This window comes from Chrysoperla carnea, chromosome 2, assembly GCF_905475395.1.
Source record: "Chrysoperla carnea chromosome 2, inChrCarn1.1, whole genome shotgun sequence".
Taxonomy (NCBI): Eukaryota; Metazoa; Arthropoda; class Insecta; order Neuroptera; family Chrysopidae; genus Chrysoperla; species Chrysoperla carnea.
Genome location: NC_058338.1, coordinates 7223863 through 7247662, shown reverse-complemented (window position 1 = coordinate 7247662; position 23800 = coordinate 7223863). Strand labels below are relative to the sequence as shown.

The 23800-nt window shown below is 28.7% G+C and overlaps 1 protein-coding gene across 1 annotated transcript; it reads right to left on the bottom strand.

The window, feature by feature from the left end:
* Positions 1-286: 286 nt before the first annotated feature.
* Positions 287-19829, bottom strand: LOC123291392. Its single transcript, XM_044871666.1, has 3 exons — positions 19668-19829; positions 18984-19499; positions 287-450 (listed from the first exon to the last, which is right to left on the bottom strand). The coding sequence occupies exons 1-3, from the start codon at positions 19810-19812 to the stop codon at positions 287-289; spliced, it is 825 nt and encodes a 274-aa protein (XP_044727601.1). The 5' UTR covers positions 19813-19829.
* Positions 19830-23800: the final 3971 nt, after the last annotated feature.

Genomic DNA, 23800 nt, shown 5'->3' with positions numbered 1-23800 from the left:
TCATCGTAGAGTTACTCACAGAGCATGATAACCTGAACAAGTTCCAACAGATTGGAAAAGACTATCTCCCGCGTGTGACAGATGCGGAGAAAATTCAGAAGAAACATCGATTCACTTTCTCTGTTACTGCCCGGCGCTCATACAGCAGCGAAGGAAATGGTTTGGTTCGGCCATAGTGGAACCAGAAGAAATTAAGAAACTCAGCGTTAGGCAAATCCTGGGTTTCAGTACATCAGTTGGTTTATAATAGCCACTGAAAAGCGTAGCGGGGATAGAGTGCAAAGGTCTATTTGGCGATGTTAGAGCATGGTCCGCTAACTTCCATACCCATATCCCATAGATGGAATTTGCCAATCACATTATTTTTCATAAACATTGGTTTGGCTGTTGATTTAGGGGCTTGCTCCAGGATGCCAGATGGAATAATTGTTTGTAATTCTCTGTATTCAGCTTGTATATTATATAAAATACATATAAATACATATGTTTGCAGAATAGATGTCAGAAAATTGAGACGACCACCAACGATTAAGAATCGATTAGGATTTTTATTAAAAATAGAATTAATTTTATATAATTAAAGTATAAATAAGTCAATAGCTATTATTATTTATTTTATAGTAAAATATAAATCAAAATCTGGGCAACAATGGCACAATCAATTGTGATTTCGATCTAAGTTATCACAGAATCTAAACGTGTAAATTAAGGTTGATTGAGTAGTGAGTGCACTGCAATTTTACAATATTCACTAAATTTTTTTTAACAGAAATTAAAAATTTTAAACAGTAATCTAACTATTTAAATTTAAGGAGATGTGCAAGGATTGAATAATACTAAAGATTTCATTTTTTCATTAACAAAGTTTCTAAAAATCACAAAAAATTCCTAGGTCATCGGGGTTTTTATTATTATTTTATCGATCAAAGTTGACTTAAAAATTGATGAATCATATAGGTTATCCTTTTCAATTGGATGTTTCTATATCTAAAAATCTAGGGAGTGTGATAAAAAACTATCTAAAATATTTAGACAATCTTGTAGTTTATAATAATACCATGAAAATATAAGGTTGTCGATGATATAAAAACAAAATTTTAAGTTACTTATGAGTTCATCGAAGATCCATCATTTGATGAATAGACACGGCTATAGTTAGAGTATTGATGATTGAAGAGCGATATCTATATTATCAAATTTATAAGCATCACCTACACACAATATATTATTTCCTTACCATGTAATATAGCAAAAATTTTATAAAACTGTAGGGAAACCAGCATTTTTTCTTTTTAATTTTTGGAAGGAGAAGCAATATTTGCGTTTATTTAACATTTGCTATTCATAAAAAGTCAAAATTTCCTTCAATCCAATACTTTTTTTGGATTCAAAAAGTTAGTGCTAGTTTTGCCCAAACTAGCTGTTGGTTGGTAATGATGGGCACAGCAATACATAAAATGATTATTATTAAAATGCATAAATAAAACATTTTATTTTACATACTCCTTGGAGTTGAAGTTGTGTGTTGTTTTTATTTGGGATAGGCATCATCATCTTCAGAGGTGTAACTTCATAAACATATTACAAGAATTAAAATAAGTATTGGTCTTTTTTTTGCACAATCTGCTGCATTCCATACATCTATCACGTTCACTTGTGTAGTAGACATTCTTTATCAAGAATTTTAGATACAATTTACTTCCATTATCATAATCTCATGAGTGGATGTTTTTATTCGAAAAACAGAGTATTAAACATTCAAAGATAAACCCATATCCAAATGGGAATGTGTACATCCTGGCGGATGATAAATTTTCGTGAATTTTTTATCTCTCTAATTAGGACATTTACAATTAGCTTTTCGTCATTATAAGGATTATATATCAGGATCGGCTCTAACGACTCGTGATTTGAATGTAAATTCGTATACAGATAGTATTTAACATAAATTTAATTAGATTTAGGGATTCAGGGATTTCACTTTCTGAAGAAACGTGGAAAACAAAACTTTCCCAAAATATTATTGTAGTAGCGCCATCTCGTCAAAATTATAACATAATGATTCAAAAGTGTGTATGCACATGTGATGGTCGTTATAGCCAATATATCGGCTTACCATACCAATGAATATTGGTCGTTATGGCCGACTGTCGTTAAAACAGTTGTTGTCATAGCCGATATATTCATATACAGGGTGGAACATTTTAATCCATTATGGCTAATAGCTCGTTTTGTAGTTGACCAATACAACAAGTGAAATTTACAAAATTTAAAAAAACCCCGACAAATTTTTCGACTACGACGGGCTTTTCCAAACTGAGCCGATTTGGAAGATCATCGCCAATTTTTAGTTTTTTCGTGTACGGAACCCTTAATTTGCACTTAAAACATAGCTACGAACACTCTCTATTAAATTACCTTTCAAACAAAACCAAAAAAATCAAAATCGGTTCATACGTTTAAGCGCTACGATGCCACAGACAGACACACATACACACACACACACACACACACACACACACACACACACACACACACATAGCGGTCAAACTTTTAACACCTCTTTTTCTAGTTCGGGGGTTAAAAATAACTGAAACAAAACTTGCAGAGTTTGATGAAAGGCATCATGTTCTGACATCAGATTGTGCCAAATTCTTCGGGTTTCTTTAACAGCAAATTTAGATCCTAAGGGAGATAGAATACTAATTAGAAAGTTGATCCTCATAAAAAAAAGTTACATTTTTTATTTAAAACATTTTTCGAAAATCGTTAGCTTTCAGAGAAAACTTAGAAAATATGTCATTATTGCATTTAATCGAAAGAAATAACGCTTTCCTTATGAAAAAGTTATCAAGGTGATACATTGGCCTTAACAACTTTTGGCTATGGCATTTTTCTGCGTGTTTTTTCGATTAATGCAGTAGCGACATGTTTTTCCGAAAGCTTACAATTTTCAGACAAGGTGTCCCCCCCATCAAACTGCAACTTTTGATTAAGTTAATTTTGGATTGGCTAACTACAAAACGTACTATTTCGTATTCCGGTGATATCAGATTTGCACTTCATTAAAATAAATAATGAAATTAATGATGATGGAAGTGATATTTTTACGAAATGTAATAAATTCGAATTCCAGTATTTAACTTTAGTCTCACATTGATGTTTTAATAATATGTATTAGCATATTTATATTTTTAAATAGAAAAAATTCTTCTTTAAAAACTACTTGTGTTCTTTCTTTAATACTGTACACATTACTTTAATACGACTTTACCCGGTTTTTTTTTTGTCTTTATCATTTGAAAATTTAATTAAAAATGTTTAAATAAACACCATTTAATGTTTACAAGATATAGTAAATAAAGATCACGAAATTGATTAAATTGTTTAAATAACAATTCGATCTAATCTAATTACATATCTTTTGAAATAGTTTACACGAATTCTTTTAAGATTAAATAAAAATCTTTTGAATTGAAAAATAAATTTTTATATATAGGTAATACCTATATATGAGAATGTATCCTTCAACATTTCACCGTCAATGATTTTTGAACTTGGTGAACGAATAAAAAATGGATGCTAGGATCATGCTTAAAATTTGTATTATCGTGAAAACTCGTCATCAGCAGAAAACTCTGCATCAGAATTTGTTTCGTTGTTACAATACATCCCTTTAATACATCCCAAAAATAGCGGGTTTCAAAAAAAATTATTCGACATTATATGATAAGTATCTTAATCGGAATCACAATCAATTTTTCTAGAGCTAGACACTGATCTGACGAGCCAACTATGTAATCCCACTTAATTTTTGTCATATTTTTTAAATTTACGACCAAATTTAACGAATTACATATAATTTTCAATCATGGTTTCCATATTTGACACAAAAGGTGATATTCACGATCTTCTGGCACAAGAAATGGAAAGAGTGACCAAAAATTTGTGGGTTTCAAAAAAAATTTCACTTCAAACCGATCAAATTTGGCCAACATATCAAAAAAATTGATTTTTTGAACTCTATTACGTCATCAAAATCCAAAAAAAATTGATTTTGCTCTATCACTCCCAAATTTTATCCAATTTTAACCAACCAAGTATGCAATCCTACTAAATTTGAGTCATATTTTTCAAATTTATGTCCAAATTTAACGAATTATAAATAATTTTCAAAAATGCACCACCATGGTGTCCACATTTGGCACAAGAGGGGATATTAACGACCTTTTGGCATCACTGCAATCGCTGGCGCAAAAGTGATACATATATAAAAAAAATTGTGGATTTGAAAGAACAATTAATCGATATGATATGACAAATAAGCATCCTTATCAGAATCATAATCTTATTTCGAGAGCTGGACACACATCTATATTAATGAAGCATCATAGAAATATCTCAACATTACATATTCTTGAACCCATTATCATAATTTAATATTATACTTTTACTCTTTCGTTATAAATAATAAAAAAAAAAGTAATTTTACACATTTTTGTTCTTTGTAAAATGAATAATTCAAGGTCACAGAAGAAATAGATTAATCAAAGATGATGAGTATTTTGAAATACTTTATAGTTTGATAAAATTTCAAAATAGGAGAAAACTTTCAAAAATGTTAATCATTTTTTTTTTAGAATCAAACTATTTCATACTTGAAAAACTCCCTGAAAGTAAATCAAATAAAGAGTCTTACTAACCCAGAATTCATCATAAAGCATGGAATCTCGGATAACTGGAATTATAACTGGATAACTCGGATAACTGGAATAAAATTTGAAGGCGATTTACTACACTATTTATGAGATATTATACTTGAAAGGGTAAAAAACATAATAGGATCTTACCATTCCATTAAAACCCAGGAAATCTCAGATAACAAGGGATTCGATAGAAATACTAATGATCAATTAATTTCTTCATGTACTAATTTAAGATAGTTGCTCTGCAATTGCAATAATATATTGAGAAATTTACAAAAATTGGAAAAATTTACAATACACATGTCATGTTAAAATTTGAAGGCGATTTACTATACACTGTTTATGAGATAATTGCGATTAAAATTGATATATTTAACACGTACCGCATGAGAGAATTGTGGGAAAATATAAGTTATAATTGCTACTACTAGTATTATATGTTTAAAATAACACTTAAAAAAGTTTCAATAAAAATTTCAAATTACCACATATTTAGACGATAATTTTTAGTAGAGGTGATATGGCAAGAATCTTGTTGATTTAACAGAAACAAACCGCCTAGCCTAAATCGCTAATGATAAAATTTTTCGGGATGAAATAGGGTTGAAAGTTTCTATGAAAATATATACAAACCGTCATTTTTGAGCTCACTTCTTAATCGATTTTTTCACCTTCAGAATGCAATGTTATTCCCATTTAACATGGGTTGCATTTTATTTTAAAAAAAGTTAGGATTCCATATCGAAAATTAAAATGCATTTTTATTGTTATTAAGTTAAAATACATTTTCTTGTGGGAAAAAATTACGAAATGGGTCTCATTATAGCGTTGGTAGCAAATACTAAACAGGTATAATATTTTACTATCGTTTTTTGTAAAACAAACCATCTTGATGTTCTAAAACAAGATGATACGAAAAATGATTACACAATTCATTTAAAGTGAGCATCGTTGAACGTTAGCAAATACACCTCTTAAACACCTGCGGTTTGTTATAAATAAAATTAATTAAAATACGGAAGATTGATTTATTTGAGAACATAAACTTAAAATATTGAGATAACTGCATTTTTATTAACCTTTCATTAGCAATCAATTCTTTAAATTTAATTTTAAGATTTATGCATAAAGATTAATTATTAATAAAATAGGCAATTGTCATAAATACGTGATTCGAAACGGTGTGAAAAAGAAATGAAGTGAAAAAGAAATGAAGTGAAAAAGATTCATTCAAGTTGTTGCTAATTTCAAGAGTTCTTGAAATTCATAAAGTAATGAAAATTATTAATTACTCCTAAATCCAATCGCTCAACTGTATCGTCGAATTTTGTTATAAAAAATGTTCAATTAAAATTGATCGATTATTAATTAAGGTAAATATGGATAAACAAAAATCTGAATTTTTGAAATGTTATTGATTGAGCTTATACGTTGACGTGATTGTATCCCTACAGTATTGTAAAAAAGTTTTGGTTTATTGCACGGTACATGCATATAAACCAAATACATTCTTTGTAGTCAAATAATGTGTTATTTTTAGCATTACAATGCCACGCAACTACAAAAATATATAATATATTGTGTACAGGTGATGCTTATAAATTTGATAATATAGATATCGCTCTTCAATCATCAATTCTCTAACTATATTCGTCTCTGTTCATCAAATGACGGATCTTCAATGAACTCATAATTAAATTAAAATTTTGTTTTTATATCACCGCAATCTTGTCTTTTTATGGTATTATTTTAAAGGACAAGATTGTCTAAATATTTTAGATAATTTTTTATCACACTCTCTATATTTTTTGGTATAGAAATATCCAATTGAAAAGGATAACGTATATCATCCATCATTTTTTCAGAAATTATATTTGAATTATAAAATAATAATAAAAAGCCCGATGACATAGGATTATTCAATCTTTGCATATCTCCTTAAAATAATTTTTTGAAAAAAATCTGATGAAGGGTTTGTAAAATCATAATTAGACAGAGAATTATTTCGCAAAAATTTTCGCCTACCATGATAAATATGTAGAAAGCTTCCGCTTTCACTTAGTGATATTAAATTTTTTTTAGAGTTTTTCTTGATCAACTTTATTTAAAGTCAACACCGCATGCCAGTATTTATGGGTTGAATAATACAATAATGTCATTTCTTTCACCTAATTATAATTTATTTCTTTTAGTAATATTTTTATTACATTTACAGAGAATACTTATTTAAATAAAGACTATTAAAAACATAATATAATTAATAGAGTCAGTCTTATTACATTGTAAATTTATAATTGTAACACATCTAACACTTTGTAATTCAATACAATATAATTATTTATATATAGGTCTGAATAGAGATCTTCTGATTGGTTCATGGAATTTATCATGAGAAAATAAAATACACTTCGATTACAGACTTTATAGAGAAACTGTTTTTTTTTTTTTTTTTTATTAGAAGATGATTATTACAACATATTACAAATCATTTCTGTAATTAATTAAATCACTTCTTTGTGGTTTAATTTAGATTTATTATTTATTTATATAGTCAAAATCAACTATAACGACATGGGTTAAAACGACGAAAATGAAAGGTCCCAGTGGAATCCCTTAAACAAAATATCTTCGTAATACAATTTTCAACCTTGTAAACTTACGCCAGTAAAATCCTACAAAAAAAAAAAAAACTAAAATCGCAAAACGCGATGACAAGCAACTTTTGTGGTATGTTATTTGCGTTTTACGTTTTGCTAGCAACAAAAAATTAATAATTTATCTATAAAATTATTAAAAAATAATTATCTGTTTGCAGTTGATTTGAATTCACATATCATTTAATAAAAAATAAATAAATAGTTTAATAAAAAATAAATAAATAATAATTTTTTTCAAGAATATTTATATCTCAATTAAGACAACTCATCAAGGACTAATTTTTTACATTTTGTTTCATATAATTTATAGATCGTTCATTCTGATACATCTCTTAAAACAAGGAAGAGTTTGCTTTTAGTCCACGCAATTTATTTTACAAAATATAAGGTGACCTAGAAGAAAAGATTTGTTACTAGGTGGTTGTGAAAAAATATCGTGGGTAACATAAAATAACACAGAAGAACAGTCTGTGTGTCAGACGTTCCCAAAAAATTACGTTAAATTTTGCATTTTTACCATTAAAATTCTATATTGATGTGTTTTTAAAAGTGCCCTTTATTATGTAACATTTGGAAAGCTAATAGTCATTGGTTAACAGCCCAACACTCCTACTTAGCTCTACGTAAACCGAGAGCTAAAAATGACATTTAGAACGATTTCGAAATATGTTAAGATGTAAAAGGATAACTTTGGAACTAGCGCACATTCGCGAACAACCTATATATATCCAAAAATATATCTACTACCCGGATACTTGTGAAGTTTATACCCCACGTATAATTGAAGAAGAAGAATCATTACTTACTATAACTATTATGAATTTGAAAGTTGTTTTATTAGAGTAGATGATATGCTGCCCTTGATCAAAAAATTCCCATTATATCTAATGATATTTTCTGAAAAATTGTGATTTAATCAATTCAGATTAATTCACTTTTTGTTTTTGTTAATCTAAGCGATAAATCACAACAGATTCACAATTACAATTCCTAAACTTTTATCAATGTTTCGTTTACATGATATTTTCGGCTCTTTAGGGACTTCCTTATATGACTCTTCAATAGAATATTCCATTATTTTTGAAAAAGTACTTCAAAATGTTGATTTTGCTAATAAAAAGCCACCAAAAATTTATTTCGGAAAAATACACACGCTTTCTTGCCAAAAACTTAAATTATGATGGCGTAATATGGGTATCACTATACGAAATAACACAAATAAATTTGACAGATATATTCATAGACATCTGATTATAATAAATATAAATACTTATTATCCACGTATGTATTATACCCAGCTGTCTACACTGAACTAATTGATGGTCTATGACTCATACCGCTATGAAATCACAGCAGGGCTTACACGTGTCACACGCACAACGCAAAGCATATAATTTTTTCACGTAACGATTTCTATCAGAACGCTTTTCCTAGACAACCACGTTAACGTCGTTTCAATAGTAAATTCCTGATTCCATAACTATTCAACATTGCAATTTACAAAGCTAAATTTTTAATTACATAAAAGAAACAAAACATCTTTCATCCTACAGTAAAATTTGAAATATTTATTTTATTAGTTCGAAGACCTTGCATTTATATACTCATATAATTAATCATACCATTCATTATTCGTCGATTTCTCGTCCGAATAACTTTTTTTTTGTAAAGTCTTTAAACTTGCAATTCTCTTTATAATATACTTATAAATATAATCCTTGCCGTTAGGCATATAAATAGAACTAATATGTTTCTATAAAGATGATATATAAATTCATAATTACACACACAAAAAATTATATGATTTAAGACAATATTTTTACGTATTACTATTTTTTTTTTCTTAATTTACAGGTTGGTCCACAAAATAAAGAATATATTTAACAAGTAAAAGTTACAAATTTTAATAACATCATACAGATTTTCTTGAACGTAGCTATGAGCACTGCCGACCGTATCGAAAACTTAAAACTTTGGAATAGTTTTTAAAATTTACATTTTTCGAATATTTAGTTGTTGAATAACGATTCAAATTTAGCTACCCTAATGTAAAAATCGTTTGAAAAAAACATTGAATTTGGAATAATAGTATTCTTGCAAAATAAAGGGCCATACTTTTCAAATTTATGGTCAAAATTAATCTAGCTCTATTAGGTTTCAAGATTGTGGAGTCCCGGTCCCGGAATTAAGAACATAAGTGATAGCTAGCGAAAAACTGACATCACAACTGAAAAGAATGACCCAAAATTAGTGGGTTTCAAAAAAAATTCCAATAAGATCGGATAAAAATTGCCTGTGTTATCAAAAAAATCGAATTTTTGAACTTTATGACGTCATCAGAATCCAAAAAATTTAATTTTGCTCTATCACATCCAAATTTTATCCAATTTTGATAAACAAAGTATGTAATCCTACTAAATTTGCGCCATAATTTTCAAATTTATGATCAAAATTAACCTAGCTCTATTAGATTTCAAGCATGTGGAGGCCTGGTTAAGGAATTAAGCACATATGTTATAGCTAGCGAAAAACTGACATCACAGCTGAAAAGAATGACCCAAAATTAGTGGGTTTCAAAAAAAATTCCAATAAGATCGGATAAAAATTGCCTGTGTTATCAAAAAAATCGAATTTTTGAACTTTATGACGTCATCAGAATCCAAAAAATTTAATTTTGCTCTATCACATCCAAATTTTATCCAATTTTGATAAACAAAGTATGTAATCCTACTAAATTTGCGCCATAATTTTCAAATTTATGATCAAAATTAACCTAGCTCTATTAGATTTCAAGCATGTGGAGGCCTGGTTAAGGAATTAAGCACATATGTTATAGCTAGCGAAAAACTGACATCACAGCTGAAAAGAATGACCCAAAATTAGTGGGTTTCAAAAAAAATTCCAATAAGATCGGATAAAAATTGCCTGTGTTATCAAAAAAATCGAATTTTTATACCGAAATTATATATTTTTTAACTGTTATGTTGGGTTGAGTTGGGTTTAAAACAAAAAATTTAATTTGGCTCTATCATATCCAAATTTTATCCAATTTTGATAAACTAAGTATGTACTTCTACTAAATTTGGGTCATACTTTTCAAATTTGTCATCAAAATTAACCTAGCTCTAATAAGTTTCAAGAATGTGGAGCCCGGTCCCGGAATTAAGAACATAAGTGATAGCTAGCGAAAAACTGACATCACAGCTGAAACGAATGACCCAAAAATAGTGGGTTTCAAAAAAAATTGCAATGAGATCGGTTCAAATTTGCTTGTGTTATCAAAAAAATCGAATTTTTTAACTTTATGACGTCATCAAAATCAAAAAAAATTTAATTTTGCTCTATCACATCCAAATTTTAGCCAATTTTAATAAACCGAGTATGTAATTCTACTAAATTTGGGTCATACTTTTCAAATTTATGGTCAAAATTAATCTAGCTCTATTAGGTTTCAAGATTGTGGAGGTCTGGTCCTGGAATTAGGCACATATGTGATAGCTAGCAAAAAACTGACATCACAGCTGTAAAGAATGACCCAAAATTAGTTGATTTCAAAAAAAATTCCAATAAGATCGGACCAAATTTGCCTGAGTTATCAAAAAATTGAATTTTTTAACTTTATGACGTCATCAGAATCCAAAAAATTTAATTTTGCTCTATCACATCCAAATTTTATCCAATTTTGATAAACCAAGTATGTAATCCTACTATAAGTATATTTAGCCACTCAGTATAAGAAAATGATTAATGCCGTATAATACCTTAAAACTTTGGATATGATCGTGTTAAATGTTAAATATTTTAGTCATGAACTAAATTCTTTTAAATAAATATTGTTTTTTTGTGAATTAAATAATTAAGACATAATTTGTTTGTGAGTTTTAAACATAAAGTGATGAGCGGTTTCAATTTGATTCTTTTTTTTTTGGATATGTGGAATTTGTTTCTTGTCACGAATCATGAAGTCATTTTTAATAATATTTATTCTTTGTAAATAGAAAAAAGAGTTCGCTTTGATATTCTAGATACTTGCATCCAGATTCACTTGTTCTGTATTCTGTTGTCTGAAAATCTAGATTCATATAAGACCAGATATCAGATTGTCGAGATATAATCTCTTTACTACAAATTTCCGCAAATTACAAAATTTTGAATTTGTTCAAAATAAAAAAATATTTTTGTATTTTTTAATAAGTTTTTAGCAAAAAAGTACTCTTGTGATTTTCTTTTAGGCACTGGGTTTTCGAAATAAAAATTCTTGAAAAATTAAAAACGTAATATTCGAGGGAATTTGCTTAGAAAACGCAGCTCCGGCGCTACGAATTGGACTAGAAAATTAAACCAGACTTGTCCCACCGTGTGAGAGTTTTATTGGAGGCATTTCCATTGTAACGATACACTACTTTAATTATAAAATTGTATGGATGCATATAGAATTGTATGGATTGCATTTATGACTTACATTGACCCACGCTTTGAAATTTAATATTATTGTCTCACAATTTTTAATGCATTCAGTTTAATTAATTAGTGTTTTTCAATAATTTTAATTAGACTTTTTCTATAACATTAACATGTGAAGATTTGCAAATTAGTCATAACAGCCTTCTTTATCGCCAAAATTTTTCACTGGAAGCGCTGACATCGATTTTATTGTCCTTACCATGAATAAAGCTACTGGTAAACTCCCGTTCATTGAGATTGTACAGATAAAAATAATTGCCATTATATTTATAAATACTTAGATATTTTGTAAAGTAAAATTGATTACATATTTTTTTTTTTGTAATAATAATTGTAAAATAATAATTATTTACAATTATAAATATAAAAAATGTGAAATAAATAAATTACGCATATCATTCAAATACAAATAATACATTTTTTATGATTATTAATCATCTTTATAATCATATTAACATTAACATTACTAAATTACATTACATTATATACTAAAATATATTATTACATTATATTAGTTACAATTGTTACCTCTATATACAAGTGAAATTTACAAAATTTAAAAAACCGCCCGACAAATGCTATTAATTCCTTGTAAACCAATTTTTGGAAACTTAGCTACAAAATGTTCTTAATCAAGTCGGTTCGACCGTTTAGGGGGCTACGATGCCACTGAGAAACACACAAACAGACAGATAAACACTTTAAACTTATAACACTCCTTCTTAAATCAATATCAAAGGGATGGTCAAGGACATCAGATGAGATGAAAAGGATACTTAGAGAGCTATCATTTTTTTGGGACAAATTTTTGGAAATATTTTAACTGAAATTGAAATATTTGAATTGAAACATTGAGCTTGTGTTTTTATAATGTATCGTAAACAAATTATTGCATTATCTACAATCATCGATGAAAGAGACGATGAAAGCAGAGAGCAAATATAACCTGATATTCCCGTCGCTTCCTTTTTGGAAATATTTTAACTGAAATTGAAATAATCGTAAACAAATTATTGCATTATCTACAATCATCGATGAAAGAGACGATGAAAGCAGAGAGAAAATATAACATGATATTCCCGTCGCTTCCACCATATTTGATATATATAAAATGGGCTTTTTAATTCTATAATGTCTATAATTGCTCGTTTTAAAGTTAACGAATCAAAAAGTAACTCAAACATCTGTAAAGTTTGATGGGGAACATCACGAGCTTTTCAAATTCTGTCAATTGAGCAAAATTACATACTAGGATAGATTTTAGTGGAACTTCTTTCTATGTAAGATCGGTTTTGCATATAGAGGTTGTGTGGAAGACTAGGAATCAAATTTTTAATGATGATGAACACAATATAAATTGTATAACATATTTTTTGTTGTCATAAAAACATCAAAAAGAAATGATCTTTTCAAATAAGTTTAACCTTGGTACATTTTAATTCTGGTATGGTATGAAAGTGGTACCATAAGTTCACATTCTTAAGAACAAATGTCGTGAACCCATTTTTTTTACTCGGTTAAGTAATATCCCTGAACAATTTAAAGCATATAAATATTTTGCAATGATTGAAAATTTTTCTATTATTCTTGAAACCATCAATTTTAAATTTAAGCGTAAAAGTCATGTATCAAATGACAGGCAATCGATTTTTACTCGAAGAGTAAGGATTGTAATGATACATTCGATGGACATGGTGAGGACCCATTTTTGAAGAAACAGTGTAAATTCCAAGTACATGGTATCACTGTATTTTAAACACATGCTTAGAAGAGAAATCGAATAATTTATGATTCAATCTGGTGCAGTACCACAGGTTAGTATCATAGGTCCAGCTATAAATCTGATATATAGAATGAATCAACCAGTCATTAAAAAAATCCTTTAGCTACATTTGCCAATAATTCAGCCATTCTATCTTTAGATAATGAACCAATAGAATCATTTCCAAAATATATCTAAAAAATACGATCGCCTTGCCATAAATGTGATCTTCATTTTGTTGTTATAACTATTTTTCTTTAAAAAAAAAAACAACTAAAAACATATTCTTTCTTTTTTGTGCACTTAGCAAGAAAAATAATTATGATCAATATTCTGGCCGATTGACAGTTACAATACTGTATTCCAGGCAGATCTGGTAGCCATCATGAGATGTGCTGACCACCTCCAATTGGCCAATTTGAAGGATGATGTGATTGTAAATGAAGGATGATGCAAACTGTACAGTGTCATCGTGAAACGTCAAGGAGACTAGAAACAGTCTAAACAACCTGGCGAGTCACAATAAAGTCAATATTACCTGGATCCCCGAACACTCTGGTTGGACCGGTAATGAGAGAGCAGACAAGCTGGCCAAACGAGGATGCCATACCAAGAAGGTCTCAACAGATTAGGAGATAATCTGCAAACCAACAATTAAAGGCATGGACCAGCTACGAGGGAGGGCGAATCGCCAAAAGCCTGTTAGGTGAAGGAAACTCGCTCGGTAACAGAGCCGAGGAGATCTTGAAACTAAGCAGAGCTGATATTAGAGTCATCTTAGAGTTACTCACAGGGCATGATAACCTGAACAAGTTCCAACATCAGATTGGAAAAAGACAATCTCCCGCGTGCGACAGATGCGGAGAAAATTCAGAAGAAACATCGATCCACTTTCTCTGTTACTGCCCGGCGCTCATACAGCAGCGAAGGAAATGGTTAGGTCCGGCCATAGTCGAACTAGAAGAAATTGGGAAACTCAGCGCTAGACAGATCCTGGGTTTCAGTACATCAGTTGGTTATAATAGCCACTGAAAAACGTAGCGGGGATAGAGTACAAGGGTCTATTTGGCAAGGTGCTCTGAACCATTGCTTCGAGGCCCGATACTCGAGCATAACCCGCTAACCTCCATACCCATACCCATACCCATTTTCTTCAAATCCCGATTATAACGGGTTGTTTAAATCATTCTATCAAATCCGAACCAATTTGCTATTCCGATATATTTTATGTGTTTGTTTGTTTGTTACGCTTTCACGTAAAAACCACCGAATGAATTTGAATGAAACTGTAGAACTGATTCTCGTTTCTTTTGTCTATCGTAGCCAACACTTAAACTATTATTTATTATTAATATAATAAATAATTTGTTGATTTAAAAATTCATAATTGTTTTTTTTTAACTTAATTAACAATCATTTGTAACAATCATCATATTATTAAATTCTTATGAAATATTAAATAATAAACAAATAAATAATTATAATAATAAAAATAAAGAATTAAAAAAATATATAAATAATAGGTATACACTTCATAATATACTTACATGTAGTTAACTTAGATGAACAAATTAGTTTACATTCTTTAAAATTAGATATTCCTTCTTCTATACATTTGGATTTAATTTATTACATTTTGTAATTTAAGGCGGTTGGTGCACAAATGCAAAAAAGGTTCAAAATTCATGACTGATACTTGAACAATCTAATTTTTATCGTTCTAGCATAAACAAAATATAAAAAGCAAATATCAAATATCCATCAAGTATACCATGTGTGTTTGTACCATCTAGGCATATACATATCTGTAGTATGACAGAATACATCCGTTTAGTAATGCATCTAAGCGAGAGGTATTATATACATGTTTTGTATGACTACAGATACGATACGACAGATCTTCTGTTGTATGCAGTGGATGATTGATGAACTTACTAGTTATCTGTAACTAAAAAACTCCCACTGTCCAAGCGTCTTCCAACTAATGTTCAATACATGTAAATAATACCTCTCACTTAGATGCATTAATAACGGATGTATTCTGTCCTACTACAGATATGTATATGCCTAGATGGTACAAACACACATGGTATATGATCAATCTACCATAAAAAATTAGCTTTTATCATTTTTCCAAACTCTTTTCTGTAATTGCATTCATAATTTATTTCTACAAATCGACGAGTGTAGACAGATTTGGTACTACACAGAATTGGTCAGTGCATTCTTAAATCGAATACTTAAGCCAGGATGCATAGGAAAAGTGAGGAAATAGGACCAATTTTAATGAAACTTCCGTGTTTATAAGACCCCAAGGAACATTCAGCCAACTTAGCCTACTCAGATAAGGGCCTTATCGGAGAGCATAAGTTTTTTTGAAATGCTTATTTTGGCTTAAAGTTGTCCTCTAGTAAGTACTTTTGGCACAAAAAACGGAAAACTAAGTATTTATCGTGAAAATTTGTATCTCTTTAGGGAGGTATTTTTGGTCGCTGATTACGAATCTGAAGTCAGATTAGCGAATGTCACTTATTCCAAAAATCTGAAAATAAGGCTCATGAAAATAAGGTTCAAATTTCAACCACAAGTCTAAACTTGTCTTCAGCCACAAGTTTTTAACTTGTCTTAAGTCAAAAGTCTAAGCGCTTATGTACGAATTATTCTGACTAACAATTTGATTTTCATGACTCGAACAACCTTAAACTGTTTCAAACATATTTTAGTGTTAAAAAGAAAAGAGGTACTATATAAAATGCTTAGATACATTTTACAACAAAACTCATATAATTTTATTTTATTTTATATTTAATAATTATAATAATAAGTAAAGTAATAACTTTACAATCTATGTAAATGTAAAATAAATATGTAATATTGTGTGTGAATTTATTTATGTTAATTAGATAGTGTTTAATTTGATTTGATTATTATTACATAAATTTTATTATATTAAGTTAAAGTGTTACCTATTCTATTTTTAATAAGATCATAGATGTGTATTAATATTATATATTATTAGATATCTAACATTTCAATTATTTATATTAATTAATTCTCTAGTAATTAGAAAATTTATTCGTTATAATATGTTGAAAATATTCTTATAATGTTTCATTATATTTTATCAAAATAATATACTCTAAGATTTGTGAGATCATCGCCAATTTTTTGTTTTTTGGGTACGGAACCCTTAATTTGCACTTGAAACATAGCTAAGAAAGCGCTCCATTAAATTACCTTTCAAAAAAAACCAAAAAAATCAAAATCGGTTCATCCGCTTATACGCTACAATGCCACAGACAGATACACAGATATATGGTGCGGTAATACATACTTATTTCAGTCGGCAAAAATGTTTTCCATTTAAGGGAGGGAACAAAAGATTCAGAGGTGCTATATTCGGTATTAGGGCGTTCTCTTTGTATCTGTATCTGTATTGCGATAATCGCAATAGTTCTACCGTAAATAAACCGCCTTCGCTTGTATAATATATGTTATTTCAACATCTTATATATTATTGCATCTTAATTTAAATCGTTCAATTTTTAACGTATAAGCTAAAATAATTTATTTATTAAATTAGATTTTTACAAAATGCTTTTACGCAATAGATTTTTTTTTTGTTATATTTTGTTATTAACTCCTTCACACAAAATAAAATGGATGCCATAATATTAATAAGTACCTCGTTTATATAAAAACAATTTATTCAATTTTTTTAATTATATATTTTAAAATTGAATTGTGTTAATTCAAAAAACAAAATAAAAAAAATGCCTTCAAAGCAAAAAAAGAAAAACAATACCAAAATTTATTTATTCTTCTTTTTAATATAGAAATAATTTATTTAAATAAAACTATCTACAGTTTAAAATATACTGAAGGGATAGATTTTTTTTAATATATGCAATGCAATGCAACGGGGCAATTTGCTTTATGGAAAATGGGAAAAGTATGAATTTGTAGGTATCTTCAAGTAAAAATAAAGGAGATAAAATGCAAAAATTTATTTTTATTTTAAAATTAGACCTATTATACCATTAATTTACCTGAAAACAAGCGTGGATCTAGAGTTAAATTATGGGGAGTCACTGACACTGGAATTCGGATTTATTATGATGAGAACCGCGGACTTTTATTTGTGGTATCATGTGAAGAGCCTTATCTAAAAAATTTCCTGTTCTCTTATTTATTTTTTTCCCAGCTTTCATCGTATGGGCCCTCTTTTCCTTAAAATATATGGTTAAAAATGGTTTTATTCAGTTTTTATACCCTATATATGAAATATGTCAGAGTATATTAAATGTTATTCCAAGTTTGTAACGCTTAGAATACATTTTCGTCGGTACAAGTCAGCACTATCATCGGTTAAATATATATTCGACCATTCATTTTTCATAAACTCTTTGTACATTCACTCGACTAATAATAATTGAATATAATAAATAACGTTTTGATTTTATTGTGAATATTATATTTTATAAGTGGTTCTTGCTTGTATATGGTGACCTTAAAATGTCGCTTCATTCTTTTGTGCAATAAACCAAATCAAAGAGTGCTCTTAAAAAATATACTTACAGGGTGATTCAAATAAATTTCGATTTTTGCCTCAATTTCCTAGATCAATTTTTTATATTATTTAAATACGTATTTCGACTACCAAGTAGTCATCATCAGTATGAATTAGCTAATCGTAATTTCACTTATTGTGTTTGTTACTCGTTGCTAATTTGGTGGCGAACTGCACATTGATATTTTCGTGTACGTACAATTTATACTTTTTCAAGTATCTGTCAAATTGTAATGTCGGTGATGTCAGCCAATCACATCAATTTATATAAAATTATATACAGGTTATGATTTACAAAGTTAAAGAATATTTAACGCGGTACTTGTGCAGAGCGCGTGAGCAAATCTCTCATCACGCCACTAATGATTCCCGAACGGTAAACGCGAATGCTGGCTGGTTAAAAACGGTCCGGGTTTGATTTTGCCCATTTAACTTAGATCAAACTGTATGATATAATAATTTGATCTTCAATAATAATAATTGATCATATAAATATAAAAACTACACCTTTAAACTTCTCTAAATACATAGAATTTGGTTCGAGGTCAAACTTTTCAATTGAAATTATAATATTTAAATATATTAGATATTAAAATGATGGAAATGGGCTTGGAATCTCATCTAACTTATACTCTTAACGTAACTTCAAATAGAATCTAAGACCAGGGTACATTTTCGCAGTGCAGGTTATTAAGGAGTCTTTTCATGGACATTTTTTTTACATGCTGAATACTCGGACAAAAAAAAACTCAAAATATATTGAAGTTAAAATTTTATTAAATTCTACCCTTTTTGTTTATTCTTATTTTTCAGCCTATATTTACTTGGCGCTATTGTCGTATTAGGCTCTTGGGTCGGTGCTTCACTTGTACTAGACTCGTAGGTCGGTGGGTCCTCAGAACTAGGCTCTGGGGCCGATGTGCTCTCTGAACTAGGCTCTGGGATCGATGTGTTCTCTGCACTTGACTCTTGGGTTGGTGGTTCCTCAGAACTAGGCTCAGGGTCCAGTACGCTCTCTGAACTAGACTCTGGAGCCGGTGCATCCACTGAACTAACAATAAACATTTCGCCTCCTGTTAATACAGGTTTCGCTTCATCTTGCTTCTCGCCATAATAATCAAAATCTTCAGGTTGATTTTCATATGGATTAATAAATATCGGTGCATTCACATCAAATTTATCCATTATACAAATATCAGAATTGGGTTCACGACAATGTGACGTTTTGCATATACATCCTGGTGAACAAATCGATGAACAGCTCCCTTTTTTATAACCGCAAATATCATTACAGTTGGCATTACATGGATCGTATACTTCGTTCGTACGTTTGGGGCATTCTAAAAGAATCACAATTATTATACCCTGTAAACTGGATGCTTTTCTTAATTTGGAAAATTTTAGTAATTGGAACAATTTTTCAATTTGTATTCTAAAATCTCTTTGAGTTTTTGGGTCCAAATGTTCATCAAAATTAACTGATCGTATCTTTAAATAAAAAAACGTACCTTCTTCAAGACATTTTACAAAATGACTTTTTCGTTTACGCCTACATATTGGCGGTATTGGATCTTCAGAATATTGTACAGTTATGGTAACAAAAATACTGAGAATTACGAAAATTGCTGTAATAAAACGATACATTGAAATCATTAACTGCTGCTAATTATAACATTGACGTGACATTTACAAAATCAAAAAGGAATAATAGAAATTTTGTTTAAATTCGTCCGATTTCATAATTGTTGACCATGAAAATAAAAATTTTTCAAAACAAAGTACATAATTGGGCTTGTATTTTAATGTTTTGAAATACACAATTAAAAAGTTATTCATAATACACAAAGAAAACTTTTAGTCATCTGGTAGTTTTACCGGGAGTTTTGAAAATGGGTGATTTTATAGATTTTGAAGTGCTCTTATCGAATCTCGACTTTGCTACCTCGTATTTTCGCCGCTCACACCTCCATATTGAAAAAATGATGTTGAAAAGCAGTTTTTTGCCAAATCTGATTTCCGAGTCATTTTAGGAGTACAAAAAATTAAACTAAAAAAAATTTCAACTTATGCCTATTAAGCCTATTCAGCTTAATGAAATTGAGCCACTGTAAGGCATTGTAATTGATGCCAGCAACAGCCGGAATCATTCGAAAAAAGCAAACGGCGGCAACTGAGACACTTTTTAATAAATAATTATTAATTTATTACAGTTATTATTATTATTAAATAGAATCTGTTAAAGTTCATTGTAAAATGAATATTTTGTTTTATTATTTAACACCTTCGCATCGATCGCATCCCATCCAGTAGGGTCATGCCTAGGTATTATATTTTATGCAATATTAATTTGATTTATGAAATTGCATAATTTGCATTGAAACATTTTTAACATCTTATTCTTTAATTTATTGAAGAATGAAGATCCGGATAGGTATCAGTGGCGTATTTTAAGTGAGGGGATAAAATAAGTAGACCCGGAGCTGGTAATGTGTTTTTGTTAATTTTTTGGTACTACGGGCACTAAGACTATTTTAGATTTAGGGTCGAAATTATATGTACTTTATTTTCAACTTTGACGATGAATTTTGTTATAACTTCATGAATGTAGACGATTTTTGTAAATATTTTGAGTTGAGAACACGTGGATTTTACGGGTATTATGCAGGCACCCAGGAAGTATGGGTAATATGAAACAGCCGACATGTCTAATGATTTTAAATTAAAATGTCCGTTTCAATAATTAAGCACTGACATTTTTAAGAGTTATCCCGAAGCAAATTTTAAGTCATTAAATAATAAATAAAATTGATATGTTGATTAAAACGTCTGTCTTTGATGACTTAAGTTAAGTTTTCCTGAATAAATAAAAGCATTTCATAAAAAAAACAATTTACACCTTCAACTTTCAAAAGAAAGATTATATTTACTTCATCCATAAATCATTTGACTTTTATATTGAAATTAATTTCTCAAAAAAATCTATTTTTATTAAATTTTTTTTTCATATCAATCATTAATATTCTTTTAAATTAAATTTATAATACAATAAAAATTTGAAAATAGTAAAAAATCAAAAGTATATTGGGTGTGCCAACTGTTCTACCTATAAATCCTCGCTTATATTGCTTGAAAATTTAATACCGCATTTGATTTAAACATACCGGTCAAATGTTGAGGAGGTAATGTTTGAAAATGCACACTGTTAATGTACCTTAGATCAAACAACGTCATGTGTCATTGATCAATAATCATAGGAGTTAATGTTACAATTTCTATGTTCTTGATTCCAGGTCACTTATAATTAGATGAAAAGACTAGTCCTGAAGGAATGAAAAACGCAGTTCAAAATGATATTGGATACTCAGAGAAAATGATGTTTATGGGGGGTACTTATAGGGTTTCAATTTTGTATGTTCTCCAAATTCATAGCAACCTGGCTCGAGAAAAAAGTTTAGAGTGTAAATAAAAATGATACTTGTTTATATAACTCGAAAACGGTTCGTAAAATGCAGTTGTGTGTGTTGAGTATAAGTATAGATACATTGTCTTAGTATTGTTCACTGTTGTCAAAAATAGTGCACAAAATATATGAGGATCTACTATAACGGGGATCTACCTTAAATCGTTTTAAATATCGTTAGTCGATTCAAGAAAAATTCTAATAATTTATGTGAGTTGCGTTGAGACTTTTCTATACAACTCGAAAACTGTTCGTAATATGCAGTTGTGTGTATTGAGTATAGGGTATAGATACAATGTCTTAGTATTATACACTGTTGTCACAAATAGTGCACGAATATAAGAACATGTTTTATGGATTTGAACTATAACGGGGGATCTAACTTATTCAAGAAAAATTCTAATAATTGATATAAGCTGCGTTGGTATCATAGTCCTGACCGACTTTTCTGATTTTAAATACCGGCTTACAACGTCTCCCAAACTTTTTTTTTCGGAGCACTTTGTAGTTTTAATACACTAAGCAATATTTTTAGATCATAATCAGATTAAAAACACCATTAATAAAAAAGTATTTTAAGTTAAAATCGATTATTTAGATATGTTTGCAAGATAGATTAGTTCATCTTCTTTATAGGAAGGTATTATACAGATAATACCGATAGGTATTCAGATATATATAATTGAAATTTAGCAAAAAAATAAGTCATATTTTAAAAGGCCAAGGCATCCAAAATATTTCATAACATTAATATTAAAAAAAAAAATTAATCTATTAATCCAAACAAAACAAAAAGTACTCAACTTTTACCAAAGAATGGCATACACACATATTAATTTTTATATTTTTACTTCCATATATGAAGAGTTTTAAGGTATTTGTTTCCCTACAGTATTGTAAAAAAGTTTTGGTTTATTACACGATACATACATATAAACAAAATACATGTTTTGTAGTCAAATAATGTGTTATTTTTAGCTTTACAATACCACGCAACTACAAAAATATATAATATATTGTGTGCAAGTGATGCTTATAAATTTGATAATATAGATATCGTTCTTCAATCATTAATACTCTAACTATAGTCGTGTCTGTTCATCAAATGATGGATCTTCGATGAACTCATAATTAAATTAATATTTTGGTTTTATATCATCGACAACCTTATATTTTTATGGTATTATTATAAACTACAAGATTGTCTAAAACTTTTGGATAGTTTTTTTAGTATTATTCATGTTATTTTATAATTTCTCCGAGCGATCGCGTTACGAAAGCAAGGTGCTGACGTCACTGCCGTTTGAATTCATAGTTTAGAAAAGCCTGTTCCAATTGTATGTAAGTTATATGAAAAAATATGCAACTTTTTAAAAATGTTATACAGAGGTCGAATGTAATGAAGGCTCGCACAACAAATTTTTATATTTATTTTAATATTTCTCTAAATAAATATTTTTTAAAAAATGGTATTATTACAGATTACTTCATTTTTTGTTGTTGTGGGAAAATTGTATACTTTGAAAACAATTAACTCAGTTTAATCACAACATGAAACTATTAATTAATTATTATTTAAAATATGAATTATGTTAAATATTATTGAAAGTAAAAAAAAAAATTAAAACAATTAATCTTTTTTTATTCCATTATGAAAAAAAAAAAAAAAAAAACTATTGCAAATAATAATAGGGGCTTAACCTACTTTTTTTAAAAAGCAGTTCCATTTTAGAGCAAAATTTGTGAGCATACGAAAAAATATTAAAATATCATAGGGTCAAAATTCTACTTTACCTACAAATAGATTTAACTACAGTTAGATCATTTAATTATAGTAAATTATTTATAATAAAATATAAAAAGTAATTATTATATATTTCAATAAATAATATTGCAAATATTTTTTTTTTTTTTTTTTTGAAAATGAAATTAATTTAATAATAAATATATATAAATAAAAATAAATAAATCAAAAATAAAATAAATTAATAAATTTTCAACATATTGATATTAACAAAAAAATAATTATTATCATTAGTTATCATTTTACAATAAATATAGAAGAATTTATATAATTTTATTTCTAAATGACCTAAAGGTAAAAAATGTATCTATGTATGCATTCACAAAAAATTATGAGGCCCAAATATATTTTACAATTTGAGAGATATCAGAAAATTC